The sequence below is a fragment of the Pneumocystis murina genome (genome assembly GCF_000349005.2).
Source record: "Pneumocystis murina B123 chromosome Unknown supercont1.15, whole genome shotgun sequence".
Classification (NCBI taxonomy): domain Eukaryota; kingdom Fungi; phylum Ascomycota; class Pneumocystomycetes; order Pneumocystales; family Pneumocystaceae; genus Pneumocystis; species Pneumocystis murina.
This window is the reverse complement of record NW_017802373.1, coordinates 39,548-54,261: the sequence shown is the minus strand read 5'-3', so window position 1 is coordinate 54,261 and position 14,714 is coordinate 39,548. Positions and strand designations below refer to the sequence as shown.

General features: G+C 22.5%; 4 protein-coding genes across 4 annotated transcripts; all 4 read right to left on the bottom strand.

Moving 5' to 3' along the window:
- Positions 1–695: 695 nt before the first annotated feature.
- PNEG_03009 (hypothetical protein) lies at positions 696–1,116 on the bottom strand (the record flags this gene model as incomplete). The annotated part of the gene is made up of 4 exons (XM_007876869.1): positions 696–801; positions 849–990; positions 1,048–1,073; positions 1,106–1,116. The coding sequence occupies 4 exons, from the start codon at positions 1,114–1,116 to the stop codon at positions 747–749; spliced, it is 234 nt and encodes a 77-aa protein (XP_007875060.1). The 3' UTR covers positions 696–746.
- Positions 1,117–1,625: 509 nt separating this feature from the next.
- PNEG_03008 (hypothetical protein) lies at positions 1,626–4,339 on the bottom strand. The gene is made up of 9 exons (XM_007876868.1): positions 4,292–4,339; positions 4,139–4,232; positions 4,015–4,094; positions 3,890–3,964; positions 3,415–3,844; positions 2,602–3,372; positions 2,199–2,558; positions 1,850–2,151; positions 1,626–1,807 (listed from the first exon to the last, which is right to left on the bottom strand). Exons 1-9 carry the CDS (start codon positions 4,312–4,314, stop codon positions 1,678–1,680), a joined length of 2,265 nt encoding a protein of 754 aa, XP_007875059.1. The 5' UTR covers positions 4,315–4,339; the 3' UTR covers positions 1,626–1,677.
- A 4,692-nt stretch (positions 4,340–9,031) lies between these two features.
- Positions 9,032–10,339, bottom strand: PNEG_03007 (hypothetical protein; the record flags this gene model as incomplete). The annotated part of the gene is made up of 6 exons (XM_007876867.1): positions 9,032–9,418; positions 9,463–9,698; positions 9,743–9,836; positions 9,876–9,970; positions 10,013–10,141; positions 10,186–10,339. 6 exons carry the CDS (start codon positions 10,337–10,339, stop codon positions 9,032–9,034), a joined length of 1,095 nt encoding a protein of 364 aa, XP_007875058.1.
- Positions 10,340–10,995: 656 nt separating this feature from the next.
- Positions 10,996–14,606, bottom strand: PNEG_03006 (hypothetical protein; the record flags this gene model as incomplete). The annotated part of the gene is made up of 14 exons (XM_007876866.1): positions 10,996–11,058; positions 11,104–11,626; positions 11,673–11,742; positions 11,785–11,828; positions 11,877–12,002; positions 12,044–12,138; positions 12,185–12,649; positions 12,691–12,824; positions 12,870–12,947; positions 12,994–13,509; positions 13,560–13,898; positions 13,944–14,058; positions 14,103–14,410; positions 14,451–14,606. 14 exons carry the CDS (start codon positions 14,604–14,606, stop codon positions 11,010–11,012), a joined length of 3,018 nt encoding a protein of 1,005 aa, XP_007875057.1. The 3' UTR covers positions 10,996–11,009.
- Between the last annotated feature and the right edge of the window lie 108 nt (positions 14,607–14,714).

Here is a 14,714-nt window from a genome sequence, read left to right as displayed (position 1 = left end):
AGATACAAAATTATATGAATTGCAAAAAAATTATCCATGCTATTATTAATTTTTAATGAGTAAAATATAAAAAGAAATATAATACAAAAATAGTAGAGTAAAAGAAGATAAATAACAATTTTTTTGATGAGAAATATCATTTATAACGTTAAGTGATGTTATAAGTATTTAGAAAAAAATAATTATAAAAGATAAGCAAACCATAAGTTGACCAGATATATGCAAAAATGATTAGAATAAACTTGATAACGATAGTTTGCATAAAAAGATTCTGGTATATATTAATGACGAAAAATAAAAAGTTCGAGAGATACAAATATAGTACAAATTACAAAAGGAAATAAAGAATATTCAAGAATACATATTGATTGAAACAGTGATCTATTTCTTTTAATGTCTCATTTGTAAATTTCAAAAAATATACATTGGAACTTTTAAAAGCTTGGGATTTAAAGTGATAACCAATTTTCCTACCTAGATAATACAGAAAATTCCTGTAAAAACATTGATTGATTCGTTTTTTGATGTTTCCAATGATAAACATAAAAAAAAAGTAAAACGAAAAATAAATTGACCTCATAAATCCTTTAAAATAGTTAAATGAATGAATGATATTATTGAAAAAAATAGATACAGTTGCGTAAGATATTGCAATCTTTATGAGGAAGTAGCATATATTTTGTTATGATGCCTATTATTTTAACACTATTATACTTTATATATATTAGTTTATAACATGATAGATTCTAAAATACAATTGTCACGTAAATGGGCTCTTCTAGAGTATTTATACAAGAATTTCTATATATTAGATTAAAAACTCTGAGTTTAATTATTATATGAAATACCTTTCATTACTAGCATATGTATTTATTTTTTTTGAAATAGTTTCTATTCTATCCTCTTTAGAATCTATATAAATAAAAGGGTCACTATCAGTATTTGAATCTTTTAAGAAATAGAGATCTTTTTGAATTACTAGATTTGATGCTAAATATTATCGGCAAAAAATTAAAAATTAGGCAAAAATAATGCTAGATAGACTACCGGAAGGATACCTGCCAAAATGGAATCTTATTATATTTATAATTGCTTTTTTTAATACAATTCAAACATATATTAGTTTGAAGTTAACAAAACGTGTATACAGTGCTATTTGCGATCAAAGTAAATATGTATCATTATAAATAATTATTATTTATATAACTAGTAAATTTCTTAGGAGCATGACTTTTTGAGACATGGATATTGATTTCAGCAACTATAAAATTTTATGAAGCATATCATATCTGTAATTTTCTACAAAAATATATTAATATTTTATGAAATAATTCATACGATAAGTATTTATGAAATAATTTTATAGATATATTATATTGCAATATTTCATTTCATTGCAAAATGGTTTATATTTAAAAGTGTTAAATTTGCTGCACTGCTTGCTGGGTCACTTATCATTTCTAGTAACATTATCATATGTAAAATCCTGGTAAAATCTAATGACAACAGCTTTAAGTATTATTTGGATGAATGTTTTTTGTGAGAACTATCTGCATCATTAATAGATAAGTGCATTTAAATAAAGTTATCAGTTTATATTTAAATAATATCAATTGTATTTCTAGTTATATTTTATCTTGTATATTAAATTTTTATATAACTTTTACATATTTTTTCTTAAGATGTAGCTTTTATATGAAACAAAATGTTTGCTCCTTCATGTCTTCGATCATCTACAAATTTTTTAGTATTTAGTAAAAGTAAACTGGAAAGGTTTTTTAGTTCCTTATAGGATGAAATTATGTCTCTATAATATTAGTGATATAAAAACAATATTGTTGGATTTTACAAAATTCTAGATCTTATATTACAGTATTTTTTATATGTTTCTTTAAAATTATTTGAAATACTTTTATTTGTTTCAGTCATTTTGGTCCATTTTTGAATAATAGGTGACTTTGATGAAATAGATTGTAAATTTTCGAAATCTAAAGTAAGGTTTCGAAGTATTTGAGCTTGATGATAAATAGTTTCAGACAGTCTGGTTTCATGGAGCTTAAATTTTTCAAGCTCTGATAAAAAAATTTGTTTTTCTGTGTCTGATTTTGCTTTTTTTAAAATTAATATGTTTGAAATGTCATCATTGCATATCTAGATATATAAATTTAGTCAAATATTTGTATTGTAAATTATTGTACTTTTTCTTTTAAATCCTTTAAAGTTGCTTGTCGTTCCCTTTTAATAATACTTAATTTTTTTAATATATTTTCTATTTTATTTACTTCATTTTGAATATCATTAGAATCATCGAAATCCAAAAGGTTTGTTTGAGAGCTTTGAATAGCTTTTTCAATTTCTCGTTCATAATTTTTTTGAATATTTTTTTCTCCTTCAATTAATGTAGCTATTTGATGTGCAAAAGAATTATACTCAGATATTAATTGCGAATGTAAATCAGCATATGAGGAAAGATTTTCTCTATATAAGGACAATTGTTTTTTCATTAATAAAGTCAATGAGCTAGATGGAATCTGTGACCATTTACGTAAATATTTTTCCTAGTGTATATCAGTAATTAATAATAAAAATAATAGATATTACCCTCATTGTTTCACATTCTTGTTCTTCTTCATTCATAATAAATTCAACTTCATTTAGATCTAAATTTATTTTTTCTTTCAGATTTAAAAGACTGTTAATAAGTGATAAAACTTCACAGTCCTTCTCTTGATCAAGTATAGATTTTGATAACTCAATAATTTCTTCGGGAACTTTTGATAATTCTTTCACTATTATCGAATCATTATATTTATAATGTTTTAAAGAATCAGGTAATTTTAAATGACTTAACGCTATATCCAATTCTAAATCTGCAGTTTCACATCTTTCTAATTCTTTTCTAATTAGTTTCGCCTTTTCTTCTGAATACAATGAGACGCTTTCATGAATAGATATTGGTATAAACTTATAGAAAATATCTTGCCCAATTAATTCTTGTATATTTTGATTGACATATATTTCTTGGATAGGAGTTGCTTTTGCCATTGAAAGTCTTTCAAGAGGTTTAAGTGATTCTTCGCTAACGATAGATTGGTAATATATATAATCATTATCGTGATTTAATTTATTTTTTTTTTCTTGTATCTGCATGGAGAGATTCTTAATTATATTATTAAAATACGACATTGGATCAAACATCAGTTTATCAGAAGTAGATATTGACAAAAGTAAAGATAACGAAAGTTTAGAAGCTTCACGACATTGTGTATTTGCTATTGCTAAATGTGCTAAAGCCTCTCCATACTTATTATTCCCTTCATCAACTAGAGCTTTATTTAAATGTGCTATAGAACTGTAATACTTTTGTTTTATCTGATATTATTAACATTTAGTTAGAATAAAGCAAAAACGTACTTCGCAAAGTTGTAACCAATATTTTTTAAAAATTTTTTTTTGAACATTTTTAGAAATTTTGCTTATAATATTTTCGTAGTACCAAGCTGTTTGTGCACAAAGCTTGGATATTATACTAGGTTTTTTTGATTCATTTATTTGTTTCTCACAGAGGACTTCTTGAGCTTGAGCAAGCATAATTTCACATAAAGATTGTATATTATCTTTTTCTAAATCAAAACTTGGGGCATGCAAAAAATTTGTGTTTATAAACTCAAATATTCCAGCTGATGATTGGAAATAATGATATGCTTTTTTGATTTCATCTTCTTTTGATCTGTCTCGTGTTGTTCCTATTGTAGAAAGTGTTGCTGCAATATTAAACATAACACATGCCTTTTCGTATGCTAATGAATATTGCGATATGGCTGTATTCGTAAATGCGCAATACCTTTATAATTATATGATACTAAATAAAATATCTAACTATTATTACCATGTAAATAAAATTCGTATATTCTTTTCATCTATAGGAAATCTAAGACTTAAAAATTCAAGTTGCCCGTAGTATCTGGTAGCCCTAATTAATAAAATGATAAAATACTATATATTGAGATATACTTATAAAGCATATTTAGGTTTATTATATCCATGTTTTCTTCTTGAATATCTTGACGTAATTTATTAAGAATATTACATTCCTAAATATAAGTGCGTTTTTTCCAATAAGAGAATATAAAATCACATTGATATATTGATTTTCATCAATAGATGTAGCCTGAATAAATTTTTTCAATGGTTCAACCCAATCGACTTTTTCTGTTTGTTTTTTTTGGAAACTATATATAAATTAGAAATTTAATGACACTTAGAAAGCTTTTCAAAGGGTGATGCTTACTGTATATATGGAATTTGAGGCATTTTGATATTATTTTATATTAATGTTTTTTTATCAATAGTATCGGTTTTAATTAAGTTATTCGGAAATTCTTTCTGCAACTTTAAAAATGATTTTGACAGCATTCTACCAGTTTTTTTTCAACGTTAGTATTTTCTCTGGTTACCGGCATGTTTTTATTTTTGTCTTTATAGGTGATTAATTTTGAAGAATCTTGAAATATGTAAGGAATTAATGAACTGTGTAGTTTCTGTAGGTGTTTAATTTCTTTTTTTTTATTGAAGCTAATGACTTTAATAGACTTAATGTTTCTTGATGTTATTTTTTTTCATTATCTTATAAGATTTAGCATAAGGATTCTATACTGCTTATTTTTTCTTCAGAGTGAAATGTTTATTAATGAATTTAAAAAACATGTAAAATCTTCAAAAATATATACTTTTGTAAGATCCATATTATTTATTTAATAAATACTTAGATTTTAGGTAAGAGTTTATGAGCCTATTTTGTCAAAAGTTCTCATTGCAAATATGCGTCTTTGAATAGATGATTAAAGAAATATTATACTTAAATATTAAAAATTGTGGTTGTTTTTTAATAATGCTGTTCAACGTATTGGTATTCTGATCTTGTTATTTATAAATAATAAATAATGGACCAAACAATAAAAGAATCAAGGTATATAGGAGGGAAAGATATTGTTCCTTTATTTAAACGTAGGTTTGACATTGATTTATAAAAAAAAAAAAATTAAAAAAATTGGACTTATTCTGGATATTGGATTAGTAATATATTATGATTTAAAATATCTTGGAATATCTATAAAATTTTGAAATCTTGGAGCAGATATTATCACTTATCTATTTGTTTTTATTTTTAGGTAAATATATTTCAATAAAACTCTCATATTAATAATTTTAAAGAACTAGTATTGATCAGTAAATACATAGCTTATTTCGATATTTTTAATTTTAACTTGGAAAACATTATATTTGTGCACGAGCCGATTGAAATTCATGTATTTTTTTAAAAAGTTATATACCTTTATATTTTTATTTTTTTTTGAAATGTTTTTTTATATAGAAATATTTTAAATGAAAGCTTTCTTCTGATGATTAGATTATACATTTTAACATATTAACAATGAAAAAATATGTTATTTTGAAAATAACTTGTATATATTTAACTATTTAAAAAATGTTAATACATAATTAATGTTGTTGTTTTAAGTTGGTTTTTAATTATATATGAATTAGAAATTGTTAGGACTTTTTTTTATTTATATTTTAGATATAAAATTTATCCTAGTAAAGTTTAAGAAATTATGAAAAATGATTTATCAGGTCAATAGAGTTAGACGTAACTCAGCAAAAATAAAATGTATTTATGAGTATTCTTATAAAGGAAAACTTAAGAAATAGTAATATATATATAGCTCAATTGAATAAACAAAAAAAATGTTTCTTGAAAGAATGTAAGCAAAAAGGTTTAAAAAAGTATGAATTGTCTAAAAAATACTGTTTACCTTCTGATGTTACTCAATTCTTGTTTTTTGCAAATCAAATAAGTAATAAATATAAAAATGATTTATCTTTTTAAATAAAAAATAATGTCGCATTATTTTAGAAAGAAAAATAGTAGATATTTAAGAGGAAAAATGTTTATGAGTTAAAAATAGCTTAAAAAGATATAAAATAATGACATAAGTAGCAAAAAAAGGACAACAGAGATTTGACAAAAGAATTGGTTTGCTTTTGGAAAAAACTACTGATATAATGGTGTAATGTCATTTAATATGTTTTAAATGATTAATTCATAAGTTATGTAATATAGTTTTTAGGTTTTTAAAAATAAAAATTATTTCTGTAGATATTAGTAATGATATATAATTGATCATGTTCAAATTTAAAAATAATGTTTTAACAGTCAGAAAAGTTTTTATGCATAAAATAATGTTTAATTTGTTTGAATAAATTGACATTGGTCAAATGTTTTTTAGTAATAATTAAAGATGTTTTATTTTTGAAAGCTTTTTTAAGAAAATCAATTTGATATTTATGCAATAGTTTTAAAGATATTTATAAAATAATTTTTACGGAATATATTTTACATATAAGATTGAATTATGTAAATAAACTGAATTCATTGAATTCCTGAATTAGTAATAATTTAAGGTATATATCATAAGTTATAAATTTAAAGTTCCCTTATTTTCCTAAAAAGTTTTCAAGAAAAATGCTTTTATTAACTGATTGTTCTGTATGTTCTTTATAATCTATATAATTATATGTTATATCGAAAAAAAAGGTTTACAAAATGATGATTTTAATCTTGGAAGAAAATTTATAAGTGTAGATAAGTTAGGTTTCTAATGATTATTATCTGCTGTTCCTAAAGTAGACTCTTGTTTTATTAAAACAATAAATATCAAATCGTAAACAAAAACCTTTAATGATAGTTCTTTTCTGAAAAAATCTGGAATAGTTAAGCATGAAAATGAGCTGAATCTATTTGTTTTTGTATTTATGTCTTTTTTTAACTTTAATAAGTTTGTATGTATTTATAAAAATTATTTTTTTATTATTTGAAAGAAAAATCTGTGATAAATAATTATAGCCTCGTATTGTTAGCGCTAAAGTTGATCCATAATCTAAAAGTAAAAAATATGATATGGAAATTGTAAGATGACGTTGAGATTTGAAATAGTATTTTTCTAGTTTTATTGTTTATGAAAGCTTAAATCATTTGTGATTTTTGAGAGCTCTGATATAGTATTAAGGTTTTATGAAAAATAAAATATATATTTAGCAATAAACTTTTGAATTTTGTACTTGTAAAATAGCGTCATATAATTTAATTAATTTGTAAATAATACATTGTTTAATATTTTCATTTGACGATTTCATACTTCGAAATTATTTCTAAGTCATATAATATTAAACATTTAACTTCATTTATAGAAAATTTTAATTCTGAATTATTTGTTCTATAATATGATTGTATGTAGTATATGAATATGTAATATAAAGATCTTGTGTTCATCTTTTATTCCAGAACGCTTATTTAAAATATTAATAAATTTATAAATAATAATGATTTTATTATTTCTGATTTTTCTATATTACTCTGTTATATTTTTAGCCTTAGTATATGTCGGTATAATTTGTTATATTGGTCTTTTTTTTTTCATAATAATTTATATACTTTTTTTTTTGAATTAATAAATATAGGTTTTGAATATATGATAATGAAATAGCTATATAAGTATCTTGAAAATGCGAAATATGTCCTTGTCATTCTATTTTTGTAATTATAAATGTATTTTCTTTGTTTCTACATTTTAATATTTCAGAATTAAAATTTTCTATAAATGAAGTTAAATGTTTAATATTAAATGTATTTTTTTGTGAGATAAAAAATACCATCTGAGTAATTTTTTTCATGATATGCGTAATATAGAATATTTTGTTCAATAGATGATATTAGTTCTTTTATATGAGATTGAAATTTTTTATTCTCATATATTATTTCTAGAATAACTTTTTCCTCTGATAAATTTCTAAGAGATTATTTTTATTGGCCATAATCAAAAGCTAAATGTCCTTTTTTTATTGATAGATATCCAAGTGCTTCGAATCGAAGCATGGACAATTGTTTACCTATTATTTTATTCAAATAACAAGCATATTGATATATTCTTGAAAACCTATGAATAATATGTTGATAATTTAATTTAGCTTATAAAATTTAATTTTTAAGTTCCATAATGTATGCCAATGCTCGTTCACTGTTGATAACCAAAAAATCATAGCAATTGATAGAATAAATAATTTATTTAAGGATTTTATGAAAAATCATCTCATATAGGATTTTTTTCTAGGTCTTTATTTTTTATAGATTTTCTATTTATTTGATGGATCCTGATAGTTTAGATAAATGACTTGTTTTTTTTTTAAAAAATATTTGCGATAGCGACAAATAATTCTTGATATAAAATCTATAATAATGTTGCAATTTTATTGATAAAAGAATCGTACCAATTTATTTTATTTAAATTTTGTTCTTGATATTTGTTTTGTGCTTTTTAGAAAAAAATTATAAAATATGTGTTACGTTAAGAAATTTAATAAAGTATGATAATGTAAAAACATTAAGAAATCTTTTAGTGAGACAAATAAAATAATATATTATGTTATTTGTATTATTTTTTTTAAGTGTCAATTGAAATTGAAAGCAGTATTATAAAATGAATGATTAATGATAATAGCTAATTTATTTTATTTCAATGGAATTGTAAAAAGTTAAACATATTAAATTCTAATTTTTAAGTTTTTTTGAAATATGTAATTTTTTTGTATCTTTAAAAAAAAATCAGGAATTGATTTTAAATATAAGAATGTTTATCATTTTATCTATGTATTTCTATATTAATGACGTATTTTGGTATCGAGAATGCAATAGTTTTCTCTATTGTTTGAATTATGTTTCAGTACATCTTTCTGTATATTATTGTATATGAATTATAATAACTTTAATGTAAGATATAAATTATCGTATTCATTTTTAAAAAAATGAATGAAAAAAATCTTTTAATATATTTTATATATAAATATAACGATTATTTTTAATATTAAATATAAATTTTTTTAAAGATCATATCTAATAATAATGACATTTTTATTGTAGTAATATTTAAAAAATATATATAAAAAAAACTAATATTTATATGAAGTTTTTAGTTTACATGCTTTTAATAATTTTTTTGAGATATGCAATTGAAATACTAAGTAATGCTACAGTTGCTATTAATATAGTTTTATTTAATATATTTTTAGTAAATATATATTGCTGTGATTTTAATTTTTTTAATTCATTTATTTCCATATAATATAATTTTGATGCATATTCTAGATTATATCTTTCTTCTGAATCATTTAAGAAACTATACTTCATGATATATTTCCAGTTTGACAAAGAACAGAGAGATATTTCTTCCCTTAAAGATATACTTTTTCGGAATATATCTTTTGAGTGACACTCTTGAGATAAATTATTTAGAAACTTATGTAAAATATCAGTCTCTCCCTTATCAATAATCATTATTTCACTTTTTTTTTGGATAATAATCTTATATTAATATTATTTTAAAGAAAAAAAAAAAAAAGACTTACTGCAGCATAAATATAAAGGACCATAGCAGTATCAGTAGATAAAATAAAATCGAATATTTCGAAAATATGTTTAAGATGTTTTATTTCATGAGAAAACCACGTTAAATATGATGCTAAGGCAAAATGCGATGGAACATTTGCAATATGTTTTCCAAGTTCATGATCTTTTTTTTGAACAATTAATTTTATAAATTCAAGATGATCTAATACAGGAGATAGTGATGGTAGGAAAAAATCTGAAAAATAAATGAATTAATTTAATAATAAAATTATATATTACCACGAATACGTGTAAGCGACAGAAATTCTAATGGTCTTGCTGCTTTTTTTCTTCCTATACAAAGCAAAAATACTTGAGCAATATCATGATATCCCTAAATATGTTAAAATGTATTAATATATATAATTATTACTTGAAAATAATTGAGATATGGATGTTTTCGAAGAATCTCTACGATCAATGAATTTAGTTCATTTCTTTTTTTTTTAATATCAAGATAGCTAAGGTCTCTTATATATTAGATTTTAATAATGAAATGGTATGACCAACTTTTAGGATAGTGTATAAATGATCTATCGACATCAAGTTGGACTTGGTTTTCATCTTTATGTACTGGTAATAATTTCCAATCGATTTTAGATTCTAATTTTTTATCTTCTGGACATATAAGAATTTCCCCTATAAGAATATTAAATAATGAAATATAAAAATCGAGTTAATACATATTTTTTTTCTTAAGTTATTATTTATAAAGCCATAGCCTTGTGATCCATATTTTTTTAATTTTGTAAAATCATTTTCAGATATTGCATTGTTAATATTAATAAAAGAAATGTTTTCATTGTTATTAAAATTTATTTTTTTTTGATAAGACATCTTAATTTTCAAATTTTTATTTTTTTATGCAATAATTAAAAAAATTGAATTTAGAAAATAATATAAATAATATAATAAAATTGTATAGATTTATAGTAATGTATGAATATTTTTATTATTTTTTTTTTTTTTGAATTAGTAATTCAAAAATATTAGAAATAGATAAATTATATTATCATGTTATTTGAAATAATCATTTTGAAAATTAATATTTTTAATGTAATTTAAAAATTAACTATATTTAACATTATATCTTTTTTTTTAAAAAAGCAATTTCGCTTAATTGCATAATTTAAAAATCTATTAAATAATATTAACTTATAATGTTTTTAAAACATATAAATATTAACATTAATATTTCGAGTTTATTTATAGAAATAACATATTTGGTGGAAATACAATGTTTTTTATTTTAAAAATTAGAATTATATTTTAATAATTATTTGCCTATTAAGTTAAATATAATATATATTTTTAATAGTATAGATAATTTCTTTACATATAGTTACACAGTAGATATAGAATGTTATACAATTTTATATTAAAATTTAAACATTTATTATAATACTACAATTACCGAATTAACATTATTTAGTAATCTATTAGTATTAATATATTTTATGAATAAATATATATTTTTAATATTGTATAGTGTATTAAAAAATAAAAATTAAGAAAGATCAAAACCAGCACAAAAATTGATAGCATATAAAAGTTTACTATTTCAAATAAATTAATATTATTAAATATATATTTTATGTTACCTTTTCATTGTAGCCCTATCACTATACCTTGGAAGAATCAAAAGATTAACACAAGTAGATGCAGTGGGAAGTCTATTAGTATCATTTCCACCATCACGAATACAAAATAAAGGTTTTAAATCTTTAAAACCTAAAAGAGGTGGCCTTGATACACTAGTAACAAACTTTAAAAATGCTTGACGTTCAAAAACAGAAAATTCACGAAGAACGCTCCAAAAAAGTTCAATAGTAGGATCGTCATCATGAAATCCTCCATAAACAGAATTACTACGTAAATCATCTATATCTATGGGTAGAGATGAGCCTCCAATTATTTTCTGTAATTCTTGACTACTAAACATTGATAACCATTTAATATCAATAATATCAAACAATCCTTTAGCAAAAGCACAACTTTGCTTGGAAATAACCTTATTAAGTCGATAATCAGCCATTGTATATATATACTGTAAACGATTTGTATTTGTTACGGAAATGTCAGAACCTCCAGGTATTAATTCTATTGTAGTAGTTTTCCCAAACTCTATTGTTCAAAGTTTCAATAAAAATTATCATGAATATTTAGATACCTTGTTCAATAATAGTAAAATTAAGAGAAAAATCATTTTGAACATCACCAGTGTATTGTTTCAATAACATCTTATCATTAAAAAAATAAAAATAAAAAAAATTAAACACTACCAGTCCTCTATATAATTCGAAATCTAATATTACCAAATCATCCACTAAACAAAGTTATAATTCAGAATGATCGATATTATAATAAACCTTACAATAACTTTTTTTCCCTAAAATCCTTGTCAAAAAAAAAGGAGCAAATGTAACATCAAGAAGAACAGACTCATATATACATTTTCCAATCAATCTTCCCAAAAACTCAAAACATTGAAGTTGAGATGCTAAGAAATCAGCTATATAAAAGTAAAATTTAAATTTATACATTCGCAAGCATATGAATGAGGATTAGGATACAACAGATGCTCAGAAGTTTCATAAAATAAACCAAAATTCACATCGAGAGCTTGTTTACAGATACTATACAAAGCTATTATATTTATATATATATATAATATAATATTACCATGTTAAAAACTCTTTTGTTATACCTCCACCATCTATTCCAACTTCAGGTAAACCATACCGATCAATAAAAACAATATTAATTGGCTTCTTAATATCCTTACCAATAGTATACAATGATTCAAATCCATCATCAAATATATTATTCCGTCTAATTGTTACATAAAACCTATTTATTATATTCCAAGAATCAGAATGCCCAAATTTCTCCATATCATGATCAATTAATTTTCTTAATATATGCATTCTAACAGAAAAAGGAAAATAAAAAGGAAAATCTCTCAAAATATTTATAGAAAAAACAGTTTTATCCCTTTCATTTTCAAAAAAAGAATTTAGCGATTGCTTATTATTATAATTCTCATATTTTTTTATCATTTCAGAAATAACAAAAGACATGAATATAGACATATCAAATCGATTAGTCATTAACCAATAATCATGTGGAAAAAACTGTTTCCGAGAGCTAAAAATCAGTAACAAAGATAAATATCAAGAAAAAAATACTCCCGAATGAATAACTGTTGTATCAATCTTGTAACAACATTACGTAAGCGAACAATATTAAGACAATTTATATCATAAACATGAAATTGTGTTTCTGAATATTCATTGTAACAATAAAGTGCGTAAGACAATCTCTTTAAAAAATTAGAAAAAAATCACTAAATTATATAACATTATACTTTCAAGAAATCAACCAAAATCTTTATATCATAAAAAGCAAGATTTTTTTTCATAAGATCAATAAATTCATCGTCAATCTTTAAATTAAATTATTTTATAAAATAAAATAAAATTAAAGATTACCATAGTCATTAAAATCCGAGAATATAGCTCAAATAAAAGAAGCATAGCATACCATTCATCATTCCACGTAGAAAAAAGATTATTTTTACAAACATCTATATTTTCTATAATTTCAAGTCCTACTATATCTATTTTAACTTTCTCCCATAATACGAATAAAATATTTGTATTTTTATGCTCATCAGTATCAGTAGAAATAATAACAAGCTGTGTCATTATTTCTGATTTTTTAAAAGGCCAAATCTCCATCAACATCACAAATAATTTAGAAATACTAACAACGGTGGAGGGGGAAACATAAGCAATGATTCTGGAAATATGCTCAATCGAAAAAATAAAAGAAAGATTTAATTCAAAAAACAGCTTCTTGGAAACAATTTTATAATTCGTTACCGACTGTACATCATCAATACTTTCATTATCAGAATTATTATCACAATGATATGATTCCATAGAAACTCTCATTTTTTTAAATATTTGTATCAAAATTTCACTAACACAGCGAGTATATAAATCCTATATAATATTATACCAAAAATAATAACTTATTATCAACAAATACATACTATTTCATCAAAAGAAGATAAAATTAATCGCATCTTATCCCAATCTACTACATATATCAATATATTATGTAATATCCATAAAAGCTCTTGTTCTAAAAAACAATCAAAGTTTATATCTAATATAATACGCAAGAATATAATGTTAGAAAAAAAAAGCTTAAGTTGATGTATCACAGAATCCAACAAGTCACCATATTTTTTAGTTAAAACAAAAAAATTCACAATAAATTCAGATAACACTATTTTCTGTACTAAATATTCAGACGTGTGAAAATGTTTCAAAGGATTCATAATAGTTCTGAAAAAAAGAGACATAAGGGAAGGAGTGAAAGATGTTTCCTAGAAAATGTATCAAATAAATAATATAATTTTTCAATACCATACATTTTTACAAATATAAAGGCAAAGCTCTCTATAATAACCAGAACTAATTAAAAAAACGTTTGAACAAGCAAGATCAGGTAAAATCCCAAAAATTTTTTTATGAAACATAATATCACTATAATTTTATTAATAAATAATAAATACCCATAAGAAAAAAACCTAGTAAAATTTAAAGTTTCTATCAAAATACAACCAAAACGACATGTAATCCAAGAAGAAATACTAAGAAAAGCACGAAAAAAAGCCATATTTCCAAAATCAATATCTCTTAAAATAATATCTACAATTCCGTACAATCTGTAAAAATCATTTTTTAATTGATAAAAAAATATCAATCTTCTAATATTTTTTAAGAAAAGATCTTCTGAAAAATTCAAGGTAGATTTATATTCTAAAATATCGTGATCAAAATCATGGCGAAACATATCCTTAACATTTTTCATAGCTATTCTAGAACGTATAATTTTCTTCTTTTCGTTAATGAAAATATATAAATTAAGTACTAACCTGCAACAAAACAGCAGCATTATGTCTACGACGCTCATCGTCTCTTTTTTTTCTATCATTCGCAACTTTCTTCAATAAAAGCTCTTTACTTTCTTTTTGTTTTCCTCCAAGATTAACAATTTGCTTCAACTTATAGTTACCTTCAAATGAATACATTTAACACAAACTCAAACACATAAGCATTTCCCTAAAACTCAAATTTCAAAAGCAAATAAATATCCATTAGATCTAAAAATTTCGAAGCGTATATCCTTTCGATAGAAA

What these genes read in the sequence shown, in the direction of transcription:
- PNEG_03008 (XM_007876868.1), bottom strand. Translation starts at nt 4,314, where the DNA reads ATGCCTCAAATTCCATATATACA. An exon ending in ATACGAATTTTATTTACATG is followed by an intron (nt 3,845 to 3,889) that starts GTAATAATAGTT and finishes ATAATTATAAAG; the next exon opens with GTATTGCGCATTTACGAATA. An exon ending in AAGAATGTGAAACAATGAGG is followed by an intron (nt 2,559 to 2,601) that starts GTAATATCTATT and finishes GATATACACTAG; the next exon opens with GAAAAATATTTACGTAAATG.